Genomic DNA, 22,716 nt, shown 5'->3' with positions numbered 1-22,716 from the left:
TTCTGCTCTCCTATAAAATTGAAGAATTGCTAGTTACGCCCTTATCCAAATTTACCCCTCAAGGTATATATAGTTTTAAATACTTTTGTTTACATAGATTTTGAGGCAAACCTATCATGTTTAATAGATAACCAAATCCAAACTTTGTTTAGTAAGCGAAGATAGTTTGTACTACAGTAGTTATTCAAGTTATAACTATGTTTACTCTGTTAATTGAATATACGTATATTTGTGTTTCTCAGTATGTCTAATGTAGCAGTACAAATATATTTACATAATTGAAATATACAAAAAGGGATGTTATTTATGTTGTAAATGCAATTAATAATTTGTACTAAATACATATTATGAGTAATTTAATTTAGTTTTTAAGTTGTTGTTTTAATTAGATCTCATTTCAACAGTTTTTAGTAGTTAATGCATGATTAAATAAATTTTTAGAGTAAATTTAATTAAAATATATTAGAAAACTCTTGCACTTGCTACGGTAGTGTGAGTTTTAGTTTTTGTATCTAGTACGAGGAAAATCTAATTAAATAATTGACAATTTTAATTATATTCATACACACTTCATCGTTGCTATGGTTAGGTAAATTGGTTTTCCACCCTACCCCTTCATTCCTGAGATTTGATCACGCAATTTAGTTCTCAAGTCAGGGCGTATGATCCAAAGTGTCTTTGTTAATCAATGTACACTTTCTTTGAAGTAATTGTATAGACAAAATAGAAAAGAGACAAGCAATAGCGTCATTTTAGGCTTTGCTGGGGAGGAAACAGGCCCGAATGGAGGGGGTGCCCTCCTAAATTTTTGCTGCCTTCCTAAAATTTTCACGGTAGGCTTGGAAATGAACTATAATATGGTTGGATCGGGCCCCCTAACTTCAGCCGACCCCCCCCCTACATTTTTGGGATGGCTATTGGCCTGGAGGAAAAATCTCCAATGTAAGTAACATTTATGTTAATCATTAGTATTATTATACAAATGATTAAAATGTATAACTATCTCGAACTCAGCACTCAAGGGATGGACAATTACCCACTGCTCTCATCAAATTATGACCCTGAAGACGAGTCAAAACTACAAGCAATCTCGATCTCTTCTCGGTCGAATCGGTCTTTTCCTGATCTTGTCTAAGTTTAGCATTGATAATCTAGAAATAAATAGTGAAAAATAGAGGATGGAAAGTAATACAGGGTGGCTCAAAATTAGGTATACAGTCCTACAAAGTATGACATTTTAGTGTATTAAGATAATTAGTTTATTTGCTTCTGTCTTTTCCAAGCTTAATGTATGAGTGAAGAGAGATTAAGAACAGATAATAAAGAAACAAAGTCACTACCTGAATGGATAACAATAAGAAAATTATATAAAATGTCATGAGTCGGTTAGTACGGAATTGTATACCTAGTATTGGGCCACCCTGTATAATTTTACAATATATTGTTTCATCCTCTCACGCTCTTTATCACTTTACTGTTTGATTATATTTTATGTCCAAAAACTAACACGTTTGTCTTCTGTACTCGTGGTTCCAGGTTCCATAGCCGTTTAGGCTACTAAGCTTCGGATAAAACTTTAATAACAGATCATATCACTCTGTGAGCTGTAAGACTCGTATTGTATAGTCTCGGTACTGGAAACGGGTATTTTAAAAGCTCCATTTCATGAAAACTATAGTTTATCTTTGGTCTGTTGAAATGAAAACAAAACAGAAAGTGAATCCATACAATTCACTTTCATCTTAAACAGGGTGTTAATGAACTATACCGACAAACTGTAAGAGGATGATTCCTCACATCAAAATAAAAGAAAAAGCTAAATTCATATGAACCTATGGCGAAAAGTGAATGGTTTAGAGCTAGGGCTGTCCAAAATCGCGAGAAAGCTAAATTTCAATAGGCCTTATTTCGAATTCCAGAAACTGTGGGTGGTGGTTCTTATCAGCATAAAGGAAGCCACGTATACACAATCCAAAAGTGCACATTTGATCAAGTGTCAATAGATGTTGAGGGTTTTCTCTACAGGGTGTAATTCTCAGATATGCTTTCAATAGAGTTTTCAGATATACCCTGATTTCAAGAAGGGTCCAAAGTAGGCAGGAGGTAAGCCTTGACAATGGACATCCAATGCTTCTCAGGAAAGTCGGAAGTGTTAGGAACCGGCAGCTCCATGTTTGTGTGTGTGTGTGTGTGTTTGGAATAACGTGTGATATGTATTTTGCCACGGTATATTTCATGTTCTGTTCACTTATAAGCGTGATAGAAAACATTGCAGCATGCGTTTTCCCGAGAGACAGTGCTGCTTACGATCCTTAACACTTCCGACATCATGTCAAAGGATTCCGTGTTCACTGCTATCAAGGTTATTCTACTTTGGATCAATCATAAAGTCAGAGCATATCTCAAAATTCGGTTGATGGCATGTCTGGGAATTTCACCCGCAGGGAATAATCTGTACAGTACACCCATTGAACATTAATGAAATGTAAATTTTTGAATTGCGTATGCGTGACTTCCTTTAAGCTGATAAGAACCACCATCCAAAGTCCCTCGAATTCGAAATAGAACGTCTTGAAATTCGGCTTTTTTGCGATTTTGGACAGCCCTAGCTCTGAAACTATGCACTTTTCACCATAGGTCCATATGAGCTTTTTCTCTTGTTTTTGTGTGAGGAATCACCTGTTATAGTTTGTCAGTATAGTTCATTAGCGCCCTGTATATTAAAAAGTTAGGTTTATATGTTTGTGGTCAAAAAAAGTTTATATACATTATGTGATCAAAAGTATCCGGACACCTTGCTGAAAATAATTTACAAGTTCGTGGCGCCCTCCATCGGTACTGCTGGAATTCAATATGATGTTGGCCCACCCGTAACCATGATGACAGCTTCCACTCTCGCACGCATACTTTCAATCAGGTGCTGGAAAGCTTCTTGGGGAATGGCAGCCCATTCTTCACGGAGTGCTGAACTGAAGAGAGGTATCGATGTAGGTCGGCGAGGCCTGTCACGAAATCGGCGATCCAAAACATCCCAAAGGTGTTCTTTAGGATTCAAGTCAGAACTCTGTGCAGGCCAGTCCACTACAGGGATGTTATGGTCGTGTAACCACGCCGCCACAGGCCGTGCAGTATGAACAGGTGTTTGATCGTGTTGAAAGATGCAATCGCCACCTCCAAATTGCTCTTCAACAGTGGGAAGCAAGAGGTGATTAAAACATCAATGTAGGTGTGCGCTGTGAGAGTGCCACGTAAAACAACAAGGTGTGCAAGCCCCCTCTAAGAGAAAAACGTCCACACATAACACCACCACCTCCGAATTTTACTGTTGGCACTACACACGCTGACAGATGACGTTCACCGGGCATTCGCTATACCCACTCCCTGCCATCAAATCGCCACATTTTGTACCGTGATTCGTCACTCCACACGTTTTTCCACTGTTCAACCGTCCAATGTTTACGCTCCTTGCACCAAGCGAGGCGTCGTTTGGCCTTTACCTGCGAGATGTGTGGCTTATGAGCAGCCGCTCGGCCATGAAATCCAAGTTTTGTCACCTCACGCCTAACTGTAATAGTACTTGGAGTGGATCCTGATGCAGTTTGGAATTCCTGTGTGATGGTCTTGATAAATGTCTGCCTATTACACTTTGCGACCCTCTTCAACTGTCGGCGGTCTCTGTCAGTCAACAGATGAGGTCGGCCTATACGCTTTTGTGCTGTACGTGTCCCTTCACGTTTCCACTTTACTATCACATCAGACACAGTGGACGTAGGGATGTTTAGGAGTGTGGAAATTTCGCGCACAGCCTTCTGACACAAGTAACACCTAATCATCTGACCACGTTCGAAGTTCGTGAGTTCTGCGGAACGCCTCATTTTGCTTTCTCGCGATGTCTAATGACTACTGCGGTCGCTGATAATGAGTACCTGGCAGTAGATGGCAGCACAATGCACCTAATATGAAAAATATATGTTTTTGGAGGTGTCCGGATACTTTTGATCACATAGTGTATTTGTGGCCAATCCTTTTGATCTCGAAACCAATATGTATTAGAAAAGTGCCATTTGCGCTGGCCGATTCCAAATTGTGTGTAGATTTGCCAGCTTTCATTCAAATTTTCAAAAAGCTTCTGTTTATTTTTCTATTCCACATTCTAGGCGTCATTTTGACCCTGTTGGTTTAATATTGCCACTAGGTTGGTACCCTTGTGAAAGGCAACAAGTTGAGGAGCTATGTATAGCGAATTGATGGACATTTCAGGCGCTTTGCTTTACTATGAATGACAAACCTATGCAAGCTGGTAACTTCGAAGGCTTGTGGACCCACAGTGAGGCGTACTCGGATATGAAAATATAAGAAAAACGTATTTGGTATCATCTATCACTTATCCAAGTTTGCCACAAACTCCCCTCAACATTCTTATATATTAAAATACTACATTTATATATTTGTCTATAGCAACTAAGTCGCTTTGAGGGTCTTTCTGTTCCTTGTGTTCGTAAAGGGACCTGAACAGATATAGTGAGAAGTGGGAAGGAGATTCACGCTCATATTGGAAATGTGCGCTGTGTCAATAGCACAGGTTCAGCTAGTACTTATAATAACACGGTACACACTACCAAGACTAGACTCACTCGCACCTTAATATAAAAAAAATTCCGCCTAAATTTCCCCTATTATTTATTTTAATTTTATTTAACTCATGTGCTCAGGACAGATAATTACGCTCATTATCTTACAAATGTTGTTATATTAATCCTACAATCCAATTTTGTTTTGAATTTAGAAAACTCTTTACCATTGTACTCTTTCAGATGAGGTATTCATTCTCACAATAAATTAAAAATGAACCCCAGATAATGAAGTTAAAAGGAAGAAGTAAATGTAGATTCTATCATTTCACTATAAGTGCAGCTGGAACTTAAAGCAGAGTGTTGTAGTTAAGCATTTCAACTGGTTTCTTCATTACAGAGTAAGATAGAGGAAGCTCATATGATTTATGAGTGAAAGTTTGAAATAATTTACTTTATTTTCGTGTTGGAAAAAAGTATTTTCAAATTTGTTTCAGCCTGGCACAGTTATGTAAACATATTGCAAATCTTATTTTCAGTTCAATAAATACTTCTCTATTAGCAAAGACAGTGGACCCAACGGTGGGAAACAATCGGCTTCTATCTGCCAATGTTGGCGTTACGTTATAATTGGTTCCTTTGCTGAGCATTTGCCGACCGAGTTGCCAACATAATTGCTGCGCAACAAATAAAATTAAGATTCATAGTGCGAGGTAGAAAGTGTTGAATAAGTGATGGTAAGTTGTTGATTGACCACTATGTTAAGTCAAAAAAATTTTCAACTTAATCTTGCAGTATCAGTTTCCAACTATGCAGACCATTAGCCGACTGTTTGCTACTAGGGTTTATAACAAGGCCTCCCTGTAAGTTCCTCGTCAGCTTAGTCCTTTGTAGTTAACTGGCTATAATGCTCACCCTTATTTTATATACTGCCAAATTAAATTCAAACTTAGTATCTCGATGGGTCTGACAGTATCCGTTTTACATACAATTTTATATAATCGTAAAGTACTGGTCCTTTAATGGAAGCAATGGATTCTGCAGTGCATCTTCTGCATATGAATTCCTCATTCTCCGCGAAAAGAGAGAAAGAAAGAAGATAAACAAGTAGAAATAAAGTTCATAATTTCCCTGCTTCCTGTATTAGACAATATGCTTATTAAAATACGCATAAATACCTAACTTTTAATTGCCATAACCAAAGAAGCTAATTTTTGAGGTAATATTCATCTCATCTGAATGTTTATTACCACTCGATATAATTACATGGAATAATGTAAGACATATTGGTAGTAGCATTAGTGAACTTAAGAAATGCCTACAGTGAGGATGTATCTTTGCATGTTGGATTTCAGCTTGTTGGCCAAAGCAATGCTGAAATCAAGTACCATAAAAAGTTCAACTGGATTAAAAACTTTCAGGTGAACTTACGCAGGTGCATAAATTGAATAGGCGTAAGAAATCATCCCTAACAATAGACATAAAATATAAGTATAAAGTAGTCGAAAATGTTATTATGAAAAATAGTTCTACATTCCTGACAAGTAAGATTCTAATGGCGGTTCCACTATTAGCACGTCCATCAGAAAGACAAAAAGTTCAGTGATAGCATTACTATGAAAATTTATGTTGTTCAGAAAGCAGTAGGAGATTCTGAAATAACTGGCAACGCTGACTAAGAAGCTGAAGTTTGTTTTATGCTAGTCACGTTTTCACACAAGTTGAATATCTCAATAACGTAGTGTGTAGTTAGCTTTACACAGAAGGGTGGATCCGTTTAACAAGAAAATAGAAGGTGAAAGTAAATCGTATACAGTGTTCTGATGTGAGTGTATCCGATCGTACAGTAAGTAGCAGCGGCGGCTGGTACTATATGTTACATGATTATGCAACCGGATATGTTTTAATACTAAAAATATTTTTAAGTATTAAAGTGGTGTATCAGTAAAAAAAAAATAAACCTTTGCTCTTGAGCGCAAAACAGTATTGATGCATTTCTTAAAATAATTAAATTAAAAAACAAAAAGAAAGAGAGTGATTTACATTTCCAGTTGCAGAGAGCGTGGCCACTGGAAGCAGTAACATTGAGCATGTAGCAGCGAACTCCTATTTCTTAACATGGGGAAGTGTATTTATACTTGCATCGCTCCTATTTCCCCGTATTGCCCGCTTGCAGTTGCACCTTCTTCCGCAACTGCCAGCTTCTGTAATGGTTACGAATTCCTCCGCTTGGCAGCGCTTGACTCAATTGATAGGGTGAGAGAGATACATACGCTCAGATGAAAGAAGTTATTCACAAAACACGAACTCGCAAAGAACAAATACAGGTTTGGTGGTGGCAGGGACGAATCTAGGCTGAAAGTTTGGGGGGCAGTCGTTCGAAGTCAATAGATTTTATTTAACATTCATAATACAAAGGTGAAAATTCTTCGGATAAGTTTTATTTTTAAAATAAAAAAAAAATATTTTATTCTGGGGGGAGGAAGATCGAGTCTCGAAGAAGAAAATGTCTTACCACTGGTCTTATTCCTACTCTGTGTCTTTCGTGCACATGATCCCGTGTTCAATTTCCGGTGGAGAGCATAAAAGAAATAATCTCAAATCATTCACTTTCAATAATCATCTGTCTTCTTTAGCCTAATTTGCTGGAATGTTAAATTATTATTTTTACTCATTTTCGAAGGAAAACATCTTAGATTTCATGCTTCTTTATAGTAGAACAGCAAACAAAAATACGTGGTTTCTGGAAATGAACTTTTTGTTCCTTATAATCATACAAAGAAGTGCTAACAAATCGCATATTGTACGAGGAGAGAGGTGTTTCTGGATCCTAAAGAAAATAAAGCGGAAAATGTTTGCGGTAGCGATACTTTCTATTCAGAAAAACTTGGCGAGCAGTATTTCAAATTTCCATGAAGTCATATAAAAATTTGAAGCTCGAAAAGAACGAAGAAAGACGTTCCATTTTTAAAAAAATGCGTAGTTTATATAATTAAATAATTTTGTTTAACTTCATGCATGCAATTTTCTTGCTTTTTTTCTTCTTTTTGGGTTAACGCCATCGTTAATGGCTTACAGCACATGCTACATATTCGATTTATCTCTTGTTCAAAAACATGAGTGTAGAAGTTTTGTATATAAATAGTGTATAAACGTACATTGATAGTGGTTGTTTGTAAAAAAAGAAATAGCTTATATATTAAATCAATATTAGAGAAATACTTTAATCAATAATATAGAAATAGAGCTTAAAAGGCTTTCCTCTTCAGATTTCCTCAACATTTTTTGGATGAGACTCAAGAGTGCTGGAGGAGGGGAACACTTGCGCGCAGTGTTGAATTCAGACATTTTCACATGGGGGGAATGTGAACTCCTTAGGGATAAGGGAAGATTGGGTGAAGTAATTTCTACATTTTTTGATTGAAATTTTGAGTTTCTCAGGGGGCAATAAATTTTCTTCGGGGAACATTCCGCCGGGCTATTCCTGAATTCATCCCTGCTTGCGTGTACGTAAATACCTTTGATATTGCAACATTGCAACCGGTGCTTGTACAGACCAAGAACCGCTACTGGTAAGTAGTATATGTTTAGTGTAGAAGATGACGGAACGGGTATGAATGAATTATCCTAATCTGTTTTGCTACATGTGGGGCTTTTATACAAGAGTAAAAGAGAAAGAAAATATAACTCCATTCATGAGAAAGTGTATACTTTAAATACTTCGGCATGGAGTATGCAGTTGAGAATTGATCGTGAACTTCAGAGAAAGTGTGTCGTCCATACGTCAGGATTGTAAAACTGGAGGACTAGAAACAGGATATAATATTTTTAGGTTTTCCATTGTGTGGCCCGGACCAATAAACAAGTGATGACTATTACTTTTGTACACTGAAGATTATGGGACAAACTATCAAAAGTAAGTTATCCATTGTACATGCGAGCATACCCTCAGACACTAGACTAGTGCCAAGCAACGTATCTTCCTCACTAACTGCGTGATCACCAGTTCGCGGCTGAAAGAGAAAACGTCACCGACAAGGAGCTCAGTGGCCGAATAAGAATTGCATCAACAGATTTTGAACGCAGCTCGTGTGGAGGAGCTGATTCAGGACAACAGAAGGATTACATCATGGGCTTCCATCTCTTCCAGCACTTGAAGGAGCACCTGAGAGGCCGTCACTTCGCTTTAGACGAGGAGGTGAAACACATTGTGACAACGTGGCTGAATACGCAAGGACAGGATTTTTACTGGAGGGAATCTTCAAATTCATCCCACGATAAAACAAGTTCCTCAATTGATGTGGAAACTATGTCGAAAAATAACCTGATGTATATACTGTGATGAAAATTTTCCGGAAAATTTTGAAATGGAAAATTTTCCGATTCATATAAACATACTCCACTTATTCCTACATCGTTGTTTACCCGTGATATGAGGTGGAAAATTTTCTTCTATATTTTTCCGGAAAATTTTCCGTTCTTAACAAATATCAGTGATCAAGTGACAGTTCCTCAGTATTCATAAAATTGATTGAAATCATGTATAGAAATGTTAAAAAGTGAAAGATCCTTTAAAGAATCTGAAAATTTTCATGACTCAGACAATTTTCAGTACAATGTAGGAACAAGTGAAACAATTTTTCACAAATCGAAATATTTTCTGTCTTGTATGGAAAAACTGAAGAACTTTTTATAAGTTCGAAAATTTTCATCATTTTGAAGAAAAAAGTAAAACAACTTTTTGTGAATCGTAAAGTTTCATTGCTCTGTAGAAACAAGTGAAAGAATTTTCATGAATCGGAAAATTTTCATTACGATGTAGAAACAAGTGAAAAAACTTCATAATCCAGACAATTTTGGATATCATGTATAGTAATATTAGGTGGAAAATTTTCCACTATAGTTAACTGCACATTCAGCTATAAAATTCAATTCCTGTAGAGGAAAGTTAGACAACAACAAATTATCATTTGGAACAAATATTTCGGAAACCAGAAATTTTCTAATATTTCAAGTTGGGAAGTAAAAATATACAGTGTTTCTCTCTCTCTCTCTCTCTCTCTCTCTCTCTCTCTGTGTGTGTGTGTGTGGGGGGGGGTAAAGTGTAGGGAACATACATCGAGTTCGTAGAGAACAAATATCCCATTCCAATATTTAAAATGTAACAAGAAAGCTTTGTGAATTTATCAATTTCAGAAACAGAAAATTCCACTATTTCTTCACATGTAGGCTGCCTATGTAATGAAATAACTACATAAAAGTTCCTTATGAAGATTATTTTTGTAACAAAAAATAATTAAAAAAATGATTTTATTGTGTTTAACACTCGTAAAGTATAATTTCAATATTGGAATTTTGTATAATCAACATCTTAGAGCTAATATTTGTATTATATATATATATATATATATATAAGAAATATGTTTTTTTTTTATTTTGTAAATTAAAATGAAATTACTTGTTGCTTTTAGAACGGAGCGCTAATAGTGCACTTTTTATGTTTCTTTTATTATTTTATTGGAAGAACAACTACACAAATCAGCTTCCTTATTAGTTATATTTCACTTTCTCTTCTGAATGAATATATAAATAAATAAATGTTTATTTCCAGAAAATGATCAGTATTTGCTTTCATGAGTTACTTAAAATCGAATTTTGGGTAGTCCAAAATTTACAGTAGGCACTTTATATTATATCTAATTATTTATAAATGTTGCACTATGTAAATCTATATAAATAGTAAAGCTATGAGAAAACCGTCTTATGCGTATTAAACTGACGAAATCTAATATTGTAAGATTAAAGGTGGATTCTGAGGGAAGAACACATTGAAGTTTTTGAAACATTTTTTAAATGAAAAATCGTTAGATTTTCACTTCATGAAACTTTTGAAGACAATATTTATTACCAATAAATTTTACGGCTAAACAACGATGTAGGAATAAGAGGAGTATGTTTTTATGATTCGGAAAATATTCATGACTTTTAATAAATTGAAATTTTAAATAATAGAATGGGATATTTGCAATCTACGAACTCGACATATGTTCTCTGCACTTTGCATACACACACACACACACACTCACACACACACAGAGAGAGAGAGAGAGAGAGAGAGAGAGAGGAGTTGAATTGAGTTGATTTTAAGTTTAACGTCCCTTTCAGCAGCGAGACTATATAAAACGGGACCAACTGATTAACGTGGAATCCGAGCTACATGAGCTCCCGCTGGGAACCGAAGACAGGTTTTCCATGACAGAGGCGCGTATGCTAACCGCTTAGCAACGAAGGAGCTCGCAGAGGAAGAGAGAGAGAGAGAAACACTGTGTAAAAGTTTACTTCCCAACTTGAAATATTAGAAAATTTTCCGGTTCCCGAAAGCTAATTGGAAAATTATAATTTGTTGCTGACTAACTTTCGTGCAGTTAAATCTAGTGGAAAATTTTCCACCTAACATCACTACACATAATATCCAAAATTGTCCGGATTATGAAAAGTTTTTTCACTCGTTTCTACATCGTGATGAAAATTTTCCGATCTATGAAAATTCCTTTCACTTGTTTCTACACAGCAATAAAACTTTCCGATTCACAAAAAGTTGTTTTACTTTTTGCTTCAAAATGATAAAAACTTTCCGATTTATAAAATGTTCTTTAATTTTTCCATATAAGACAGAAAATATTTCAATTCACGAAAAATTGTTTAACTTGTTCCTACATAGTACTGAAAATTGTCTGAGGTATGAACATTTTCAGATTCTTTAAATGATCTTTCACTTTTTAACATTTCTATACATCTATTCAATCAATTTTATGATTGCTGAGGAATAGTTACTTGATTACTGATATTTTTTAGAACGGAAAATTTTCCGAAAAAATATAGCGGAAAATTTTCCACCTCACATCACTATATATACTACTTGCTGGTTGTATTGGTTGTATGAAATAATACATACCGGTACACGTTTCACTGCACGCTTTGTAACATTACATTCTGATCACTCGTCGTACAATCGTTTGGCCTTTGGATGCAATTTCGATGGTGATGGTATTATGGAAGAGGCTGCTGTGCATTACATTTAATTATAACAGTGACAGTGGTCCGTCCTACAATAAAGCCATTGTTCGGATCCTGTTCTACTATGCGAGAAATTCCAACGCTTGCATGCCCTCCCCCTCCCCCCCATTTACCGAAAAACTCAGCGGTATTATGCCCACTACAACACCTTCACTATGCTACACAACATCTGAGAGACCGAAACATGTGTGTGTGTAGTTTAGTTACTCTTTGAAACCTGATTTAGCAGATTTCGCTATTCGCAAGTTGCTCTAATGGAAATGGACCGGCCTCTGTAGATAATATTATAGGGAGCTAGCTTGTTTACCAGCGGGGGCTGAGGTAAAGGGGGAAGATTTTCAACAATTTTTCTGCCTGACTCTTGCAATACTCTCTTTCCTCCTTCTATATGTCAGCGTTGCCAGGGTTAAAAATTTGTCACATGAATGTCATTCTGAAGAGTTAGTGTGAGTTGGTTAGCAGATTACACAATTTACTGCGATTTATATGTGACAGTTTGAAAACAAATGTTTTAACAAGGTACTATAAATACTACCATACAACAATGGTAATAAACTGATTTGTAAGTAAGACTGCATTACCTTTTTTTGTATGCTGTAACTAATGTTTTAAAAACATATTTATATCAGATGGAAAATTTGGTGAAAACAACGTTATTCGGTTTTTCAATTTGGATTGCAATTAATCGGTAATTTTCAATTATTTTTACGTCACCATTTCGCTTAGGAGTACTAATGGGGGCTAAAATTTGAATTTAAATGGCATCGGAAGTGTTATTGCTCATATCAGCCACCCCGAAAACTATGGATTCGACATTAATATTGGTTATTTTCGATCATTTTTACATATCTTCCCCTTCTCTCCAAAGTGCACCTTCAAAGTGAAGCGATAAAATCCACCCCAGGCCCGAAACAGAATCATGTATAGAGGACAAAGCACCTGATCATATATAGAGGTGATGCCGGAAAAAGATCTGTGATGTAGAAGACAAAGGCTTTTTTTAGAAAAAGAAAAGAGACCGAATTATGCATCTTCTTGCATTGTTTGTTTAATATATGGCCAAATATATTTTGAGGATGTGAACTGTAGCACCTATTACGTACTGCGAGCCTTAGAATGTTGGAGATGAACTACTGGAAAACTGAATAAAATTTTGTTGTGAAATGACTTGATATTAGACCGAAATAAGTTTATTTTCTTGTAACTGAATCAATTAATTTTCCATTTCTCTGTAAGTATTAAAAAAACACATCTCTACTAAAGTAGACGTGAATAACGCTGCTAATAACAAAACTGTACCTAGTCATTTTTTCTGAGAAGAGCAAGTAAGATAACATTTAAAATATATGATGAAATTTAAAGGAATAGTTATTCTTCTTACAGAATCTATTAGAATTACTAAAGAACTCTCTTTCTCCTTATCAATCACCAGTGACCTAAAATGATGGGTGCGATTCCCTTAGGGAAACTACAGTAGTTTTGAAGAATTAGGATTGGTTAATTAAACAACCTTATGGGGTTAAAATATTATTACGGATCTACCATTTTTTAATACTTTGATTTGTTGGCGAAAAACTCTACAAATATATTCACAATAATATAAGCATTTTGTAATACAAAAGTTCTACCATTAAAAATAGTTTTTTTTATTGTAATAACCCCCAAAATAATCAAAATTGGTGAAAAAACAAAAATCAAAAAGTGTTACGTAACAAAGTTGGAGAGTTTCGGCCTTGCGTTACGAAGTGTGACAAGGAGAAGGACGTAAAAATTGCTCAAAAATAGCGTTACGAAATATGTGGAGTGCCCCTAAAACAGTAAATGAGATATAGCTTTTCATAAAATTATGTTTTTTTTTTTTGTTTTTTTAAGTGACGAATAATAAATAAATATTTTTGTCAGGAAATTTTAAAGAAATTAAGTGAAATTTCTAAACTAAAATAGTTATGCAGAAAGGTATAACGTTTGCCGGGGACAGTAGTTATTGGTTAAACATAATAAAAACTACCTGAAATATAATTTATGCAGAAAAAACGAATAATAATAATAATAATAATAATAATAATAATAATAATAAGCTAAAAACCAGCTTTTTAGTTTTCCTGAAGGAAACTAAAATTTTCCGTTTTTTCCAGGCCTCAAGAGCACTAGCTGCAACACAACTTCTTTGGCTTTGTACATTGTAGCTGGCCCCCCCTCAAAAACGACGGGCCCCTCCTACATAAAACTGCTGGCTACACCCCTGCATTTGACAATGGCTTCACTGCGTAAAAGAGGGCAAACTATACACAGCGAAACTAGAGAAGTAATAAGGAAGTCCATAGTGCAGTGCGACGAAGAAGCGAGGGAGAAAAAAACTCAAGCAATTGTTATCACAGCCTAATTTGCGTGTGTCCACGTATACAGGGATCTTTGATAGGAATTGCATAATTGCATAAACTCTTTGAATTAAGTGAGTAAAAAATGAAATGAAATCTTTGAGTTTTACGTCCCACGGTTATGCCGGTTAGGCTAAAGGAGACGGTGATAATGAGAGATGAGTGAAATGGTGGAATGAAGAAAGTGGGAGGAAACGGGAGTACCCCGAGAAAACCCACGAGCACGGTGTTTGTCCACCACAAAGTTCACTTGGCGGGGGCTGGGATCGAACCCGGGACCCCAAGCACCAGAGGTGAACGCTCTACCACTGAGCCACCGCGCCCCCCGAATTAAGTGAGTATTAGCTAAATTTTTTGACAACGCACTGGCAACCCTGCCCAGGATCGTCGAGTGACCGTTTCTTGGCGACGGGATGGGGAACCTGCCAATCAACTCTGAATTCCTCAGCCTCGCATTAAAGCTAGCTCCCTATAATACGTTGATTCGAAATGAAATTTTGATTAAATGCAAGTGTATATATAACCCATGTTGTAATAAATACGTATTCGTTTATAAGCATGCATGTTTCCAGCTTAGAGTTTAGCATAAAGTTAGCGTTTTAAAGTGTCATTTCCAGCTTTACACCTGTAATAAGAAGTAAAAGGTGTTTAATATAAAGTTAGCGTTTTAAAGTGTCATTTCCAGCTTTACACCTGTAATAAGAAGTAAAAGGTGTTTAATTTTGTGTTGTAATGAGTTTTTTTTTTTTTTTTGCTGCAGTGATGCCACCCTAAAACGTTATAAAATACCTTTTCGATCTCGAGTATCTCATGGTTATACTAATTACAAAATTTACATAGCTTGTGAAATATAAAGCTACTGTGTCACTCGCTTTCTTCAATATATGAGCGAATTATCCGTAAATCTCCATCTTCTACGCTTATCAAGTAATTTATTATAATTTTATTAAGTGTTTCCTTAATTCAAAAGACAATTGAAAATATGGACGAAAACAAGTACATTTTGTTGTCAGTATTTAGTATTTACATATAGCCTTGTGTCCTTCTCCTGAGCGAAACTGAACGCAACGATGCCTATTCTCCTTTATCGTCTCAACCTTAATGTTGTAGGTAGCATGTAGGTCTTTTTGTGTTATCCAGAGATATTCACGGTGGAGACACTCGGTCTTTTCCTGGGTTTTCCTCATTCACACCAGGCAAATGTCCGGATGGTATCTAACATACATGGTTTCTAGCCGCTTCCTTCCTTCCACATTCGTTTATTCCTCCGTGGGTACTGTGATCGCCGAGGAATATTATCCCTCAATGATAGCCATAAAAGCCGTAAGTACAAAAATCTATAATTCCTAATCTTTGTCCGAACATATCCTTTCCACGTACGGGAGTCTCAGCGTTACGTCTTTCATGAAGGTTACCCTTCGTCTTCTCCTTCACCTTTTCCAAAATGTAACCTGTGCACCAGTATGAGTGTCCTATAAGATGGGCTCCCAACGAATTTTTAATCGCTTTCACCAGCCGTATCTTTTGTTTTCCTCTCTTTAGTACTTCCCCATTGCTTATTTTCTCATCCAGAAGATTCTAAACATATGACTTTTCGAATTCCCGAATTTTCTTGTTACAAGTTTTTTTTAAGGGTCTATCAGATACATACGTTCCAATATTCCACACAAAGACCTTTTATAAAACGTTTATTAATATCTGTTTGGTATCCTTACATGTCAAAGAATTTATTTCCATATTGAAAGCTTCTATTAGCTTCCGCTATTCTGATTATGTCTTCCTTCTTTCATTTGATGAGACTACGCTACTTTGGTAGCAGAATGTCTTCACTTGGCCAACTATTCTCAATCTAGTTAAACATCGCTACTTCCATTTCCTTTTTCTTTTGTGCATTTCATTGTTTTGTTTTTTCTTTGTTTATTTCCAATTTTCATTTTTGATGTAATAATTTCTTTAAAAACTTCTAAGGAGTCTTTCAAATTGTTTTCGTTTTCTACCACTAGGGCTCTACCATCTGCAAAGCGTACAGTACTGCGAAGTATCAGTAATTTTAACGTCCATAAGTTTGTCTATGAATTATTTTAGTGCTTCTTCAATGTGGGAGCATAGAATCCTTAGTTCGATTCCAGCTCGCGCAAATGAGCTCTGTGGTGGACAAAAACCGTGTGCGTGGATTTTCTCGGGGTTCTCCCGTTTCCTTTCAGTATCTTATTCCACCATTTCATTCATTTCTCATCATCATCGTCCTCTTTAGCCTAGCCGACATCACCGTGACACGTAAAACTTACATTTAATTTTTTTCAATATGAGGGACACGGTAGCCCTGGTGTGTGGGATTCCAGAATCGATCCACTGCCAAGTAAGTTTGTGTTGGTCAACATAGTGTCCGTGGGTTTTCATTTCGACGCACATCTTCATTTCACCATTTCCTCCACCGTCATTCACTTGCCTTACCTCCCGTCTCCCTTAGCTTAAAGAGCAAAAATCGTGGGACGTTACATTGTAAGATTTCATTTCTTTATCTTTCCTTCGACATATATATTAATGATGATAGTCCACATTAGTGCCTGACTCCTTTAGAAATTTTTGCTCACAATCTTTGGTTTCCTGTCTATGATGTCTGGTTCTCATGCACCTGGAAGATTCATCTGTCTGTAATTCATGTTGAGGTCCCTTAGAGCTTTGAATTTGATTAAAAGGTGCTTCTGTTCTGAGCGTAAGTATTTAATAGTTATCAAATCAATTTGCATGTTACTCTACTACTACATATTAAAGTCAATCAGCAGGAAATGTAAATTTAAATTTTAAAATTCATCACTGGATAAGACTTTGAAAAGGAATCTACTAGACATTAGATACTAATTGTTTTGTTAATTTTGGGGCTTTTCGACTTAGCTGTAGTTCCCATCTTCTGCTCTGTAGTTGAACTTCTCTTGTGCAACTCTAAAGCGCCATCTCGGTAACTTGTAGTTAACTTACATAGAGGCCATGGCGGAACTTAAAGTTGACGACAAAAACAGTTTCAATCCATTTTACACATATGTCCAAAATTAAAATACCAAAAGCCCGGCAGAGTCCAACCCAATCCGGGAACCCCAGGCAATGCCCGAGGGGGGTGAGTCCCGGCCCTGCCTACCTCTATCGTTCAACTGGCAACTGCCGTGTGTAGAGGTACCACACAACGTTGAGATGCTTGCATCTCATCACGGATCCAATGGTACGTGTTAAGTCACCATTTGAATTAGATGCCAGCCCATATCCTACAGAATTTTTTTCCTTCCGCGGGATCAGAGCCGTTACCCAAGTACCTGGGATTGGCCCCTCCCCCACTTACGTTTAGTTCCCCTAGCAGGCAGGAAACCGACGCTCCCCTCGTGGTAGGATCGTCCAAGCAATATGGGACTATATCTCTTTAACGTGTTGAGGTACCACGTACACATGGATACAGCATACCCTGGATTCCTAAATCCCATCGCGAAACCAGGTCTCCCACACTGAATGCGCGTGCGGTAACCATACAGCCAGCAGGGAGTTTTCTTCAAAATGCAGCATTAACGTTAATGTCCCCAAAACATTTTTTTTTTTATGATTACAAACTCGCATTAAATCAATCATGACTTTTCTCGCGGTCAACGATTGTTAAAAGAAGCGAAGTGGAATAGTTTCAATTTCATTGTTTCAGGAAGGAACATGGCCTTTCTGAATCCCTGTAAGTTGTAAGAAGACAAAGTTTATACGATACTCTTAAGAACAATGAAAAGCAAACACTCTTTGCTACATATATATATATATATATATATATATATATATATATATATATATATATATATATATATATATATATGTGTGTGTGTGTGTGTGTGTATGTGTGTGTATGTGTGGGTGGGTGGGTGGGTGTGGGTTTGTGTGTAGGTAGGTAGGTAGATATATATATATATATATATAGAGAGAGAGAGAGAAGTATTATGAAAGTCATTTACTATATCTGGACATGAATGTTTAAAACTCTGAAAGTAACTTCAGATAGGGATCTTCAAGATTGGGATCACATATTGAAAATGATTTTTAAAAAAAGTGGACATGATTCTTTTGTGCACTGTGTGACATTCATATTTTCATTTTAAAAGAAAAGATAAAGAGTTCGATGTGGACGGACATTCCCCTGATGGACAAGAAACCAGAAATATTGTAAAATTCACCTTTCATAATAAAGACATAATTTGGACATGAATGATCCTACAATATTAATCCTAGAAATTGTCCTGATACGAAATTCGAAATGGCGGAAATGTAGGTTCACCGTTGAGTATCCTCCTTTTATTACGTGCTTGGTATCTTAGTTTTATGTGCATAGAAATGTCTGATCATTCCTGTTGTTGGTAACTGTGACTTTCTCTTCGCGTTTAAGTTTATTGCTGCTGTCATTACCTTGGCAACGAGAGTGGGACAGTTAACGATTTTGTGATAAGTTGTAAACTTACTACTGGTTGGTTGTAAGGAATGAAAATTATGCTATTAATGTGTGCATATCTCTATATTAACATGCTAGGTTTATATGTTTGTCTTCAAAGAAAAGTATATGCGTTTGTCTCCAATCCTTTCGACAACGAGATCTCGAAAACAACAAGTACTGGAAACGTGTCATTTCTGCTGGTCGATTCCAAATTTTATGTGATTATCCAGTTGTAATTGTATTTTTTTTTTAAGAAATCATGGCCGTTACTTCTTTATCACAGTTTTAAGATGAATCTTTATTTGGTGTGTTTTGCCCAATGAACACCATATATCACTGACATAATAATTAATTGTGTGTGTGTAATGTATTTGCTTATTATGTACTGTAAGCAAGAAGAAAGAAAACACTGATCCTACATGAATTAGAAACTCCAACCGGAACTAGGATCAATTTTGCAAACGGTGCGAGATATTGAAAAAAATAATCGAAAAAATCTCCTATTTATCGCATCCCTTGACGATTTTTATCAAGACCTCTTTCACTTGTATCTGTAAAGGGACATGTACAGATGTTGTGAGGAATGGCAAGGAGTTTCATGCTCAATGTGAATGATGCGCTGTGCAGAGAGCGCAGGTCAGCTAGACTGTACATTAAAATGCTAATATGTTTGTCTCCAATCCTTTCGACAATGAGGTCTCGAAAACCACAAGTGCTAGAAACGTACCGTTTTCTCTGGTCGATTCCAAATTTTGTGTAGATTGTCCAGTTCTAATTGAATATTTAGAAAAAACGTGACCGTCATTTCTTTATTACGTTTATAAGGGTATAATGGAAGTGTTGATTTTTTAAAAGCATAATATCCTATGAGTTATACATTCCACACAACATAGTTGTATACAGGGGTTGTATATCTCTCGGGTTTTGTTTCATGGCCAAATGATAATGAAAAACAAAGGATAACCATTTTTCCAGGGTAAGATGATCTTTAGTGTTTGTGGTATTTTGCCCAATTAACACCATATATCACTAACATTATAATTAATTGTGTATGTAATGTATTTGCTAGTGCATGCTAGAAGAAAGAAAACACTGATCATACATAAATTAGAAACTCCAGCCGGAAGTAGGGTCAGTCTTGCAAACGGTGCGATATATTGAAAAAATAATCGAAAAATCTTCTCTTTAAGGTACCTCTTGCCGATTTTTAGCAAGATGGCTTTCACTTGTGTCTGTAAAGGGACATGTATAGATGTTGTGAGAAATGATAAGAAGATTCATGCTTTTATGTGAATGATGCGCTGTGCAGAGAGCGCAGGTTCAGCTAGCTGTATATCGAAATTTCTGGCATTCTACGTTATTGATAATTTTAACTTTGTATTGTTGCTATCGTTACCATGGTAACGAAAAATGGTCAGTTATCAACGATTCTGTGAATGGTACACAGTTAGCTCCTTAGATAGAGGCACATTCTGCTTGTTTTTATAAATCGATAAGAAATAGTTGAACAAAGTTAACTATTATAATTCCAATGCTATTAGTCAATTTTTATAATTATATAAACCTGTTGTGTTTACATAAAAGAGGTTATAAGCTTATTTGTGCGACACTCAAAAAAGCTGTAGGTTTTTTCAGCATTGTCGACAAGAATTAAATGAGTGCTCTGGGAAAAATGTATTTATTTACGTAGTAAATAAGCTTTAAATCTAAGTTCTGAAGCCTATCTTTTGATGTTTATTTTGGACACCTCTCATGTATTGAAGATCCTTAATTTTAAATATTCTTTAAACGTGAATTCATTTTGAAGCCTAAGACACTACTAATGTGAAATACGTATATGGAAACGTCTCTACACTAGAAACAAAATATGAATTTATGGCTAGAACTAATAGAAAAAGCACTCTCTTTTGCTAAGTGCTGACAGCACATACCTCAACTAGTATCTACAACGCAGTCTCTTATGTTTATGTCTATTAGATTTCCATAAATGCTTGCTTAATGTAAGTATGCATTCATTTCTAAGATCATCTTTAACGCTTACAAAGCAAATATTCACTTTGTATTATATTTATATATGTATACTTATATTTACGTCTCTTATATGTACTTTTTTACAAAAAAAAATTACAGCAACTTTTAAATTAAAATTTCTCTCTCTTTTTTTTTAAACTCTGTCTTCTGTTTTATGTTAGTGCATTCTTTGAAAATACAATTGTGGATTATTTTTCATTTTGTCCTCTTACGAAATTAAACTTAATACATTTTTATTTTTGAGAAGTATTCTGCTTTTGATGTGTGTGTGTGTGTGTTTGGAACGCTAATTTCCATATTAGTAAGTCGTATGAAGATGAAATTATATTTTCAAGAATGAAATAAAACTCAAATTATGAAGAATGAGAAATAAAGTAACTAGAAACACAAAATTCTTTCCTCAGAAATGTAAATATGTTGGCGTATAATAAAGTTTAAAATTGTCAGTTTTAAATAGTTTTCAACTGTAAAAGTCTTTCTTTCCTCTTCTTTGTGTCCTTAATAACCAGGAAAATAATAATAATACATAGAAACTACAGAGTAGACCAATTGTGATATTTTGATCTACAATTTTGAAAGAAGTAAAAATTTGCGGTACATACTAATACAAGTAATATGCATCTCAATACAGGGCAAGTCAAAATGGTAGACCCGGTTTCGAAAATTTATGCCGTGAAATCTAATGAACATACGTTATTGTGAGACATCTGCATTTCAAAATAGTTTCACAGGAAATAAACACAATAAATAGTGTTTAACATTACTAGAAGAATATAAGAGATATTTTCTCCATTTAAATTTGCAGTTTGCTGGCAGCAAAAATAGAACATATGAACAATGGTCTTTCGCAGGTCAAAATGTAGTTCCGGAGGTAAAATATCCCCCCATTCGGATCTCTGGGAGGGGGATGGCTTGGGAAGGACTATTGGACGAAAAAGTAATAATGGGGGGAAGACAGACAGAGAAAGAAAGACAGGGAAGAGCAAAAGGTTTAGGATAGCGACATGGAACGTACGTACTATGTTACAGGGAGGAAAATTAGAAAATCTTAAAAGAAGATATGAAACAAAATAATTTAGATTTGGTAGGCGTTTGTGAAGTTAGATGGGAAGATAATGGGGTATTGAAGAGCGAAGGATATAGAATGTTTTACTCGGGTAATGAAAAGGGCGGTCATAATGGCATAGGAATAATCCTTGGAAAGCGCTTAAAGGAGAAGGTAGTGAAAGTAGAATTTATTGATGATAGAGTTATGATGTTAATATTTAAAGAGAAAACGAAGGATCTAGTGGTGATACAGACATATGCACCGACGACTTCGCATGCAAATCAAGAAGTAGAGGAAAATTATGAGAAAATAGAAGAAATTATAGATAGGGAGAAGAATCTAATGGGAGATTTCAATGCAGTTGTGGGACAAAAATAGGCAGGTAATATCGTAGGGAAATATGGTTTAGGCGAAAGAAATGAAAGGGGAGAGGAGCTGGTGAATTTTTGTAGACAGAATTCACTAGTAATTGGGAACACTTGGTTCAATCAGCACAAGAGAAGAAGATATACATGGAAATCACCAAGAGGCGGCGGAAGATATCAGATAGACTATGTTATGATTCAGGACAGGTATCGGAATAGCTTAAAGAACGCGAAGATCCTTCCCGGGGCTGATATTTTCTCTGATCATAATCTTGTGCTGGCCGAAGTAGATATTCAACTGAAATATGTAGGCAGAAGGAAAGTAGGTAACAAAGTGTTCAATACTGAAAAGTTGAAAAACGAGGAAATAAGAAATCTTTTCGTTGAAAAATTCGAAGAAAAATGTTCAAACGAGGAAAGGATAGGCACAGGTTGTAACGCACGGTGGGAACATATTAAACGTTGCTTACAGCAGGCTGCAGAAGAAGCAGTAGGTTACCGTGAACACAAAACTGCTAAAAAAAATCATGGGTTACAGACCAGATGTAGCAGAAAATAAGGGAGAGGAAGATGTGGAAACAGGTTGATACAGAAGAGGGCAGAAAGATGTACAGAAAGTTAAATAATGAATTACGAAGAGAAACAGACAGAGCGAGGGAAGAATTTTACAAAAGAAAATACGAGGACACAGAAGAATTAGAAAGAGTTGGGAAATATGAGGAAATGTACAAGGAGGTGAAATCTGTGGAATTTCGGAGGAAACAAGGGGGTATTATGATGGCAGTAGAAAATA

At 35.9% G+C, this 22,716-nt stretch overlaps 1 protein-coding gene across 1 annotated transcript in view; it reads left to right on the top strand.

Annotated features, from left to right (window-relative positions):
• Positions 1-910: 910 nt before the first annotated feature.
• LOC145667840 (calcitonin receptor-like protein 1) overlaps positions 911-22,716 on the top strand; it is a 107,911-nt gene continuing 86,105 nt past the window's right edge. The window contains exon 1 of the mRNA XM_081735271.1: positions 911-942. Coding sequence (XP_081591397.1) covers positions 911-942 — 32 coding nt within the window. The remainder of the gene's footprint in view (positions 943-22,716) is intronic.

Source organism: Thermobia domestica, chromosome 13 (genome assembly GCF_964235325.1).
Source record: "Thermobia domestica chromosome 13, izTheDome1.hap1.1, whole genome shotgun sequence".
Lineage (NCBI taxonomy): Eukaryota > Metazoa > Arthropoda > Insecta > Zygentoma > Lepismatidae > Thermobia > Thermobia domestica.
The sequence above is the reverse complement of the archived record's forward strand: the minus strand, read 5'-3'. Positions and strand labels throughout refer to the sequence as shown.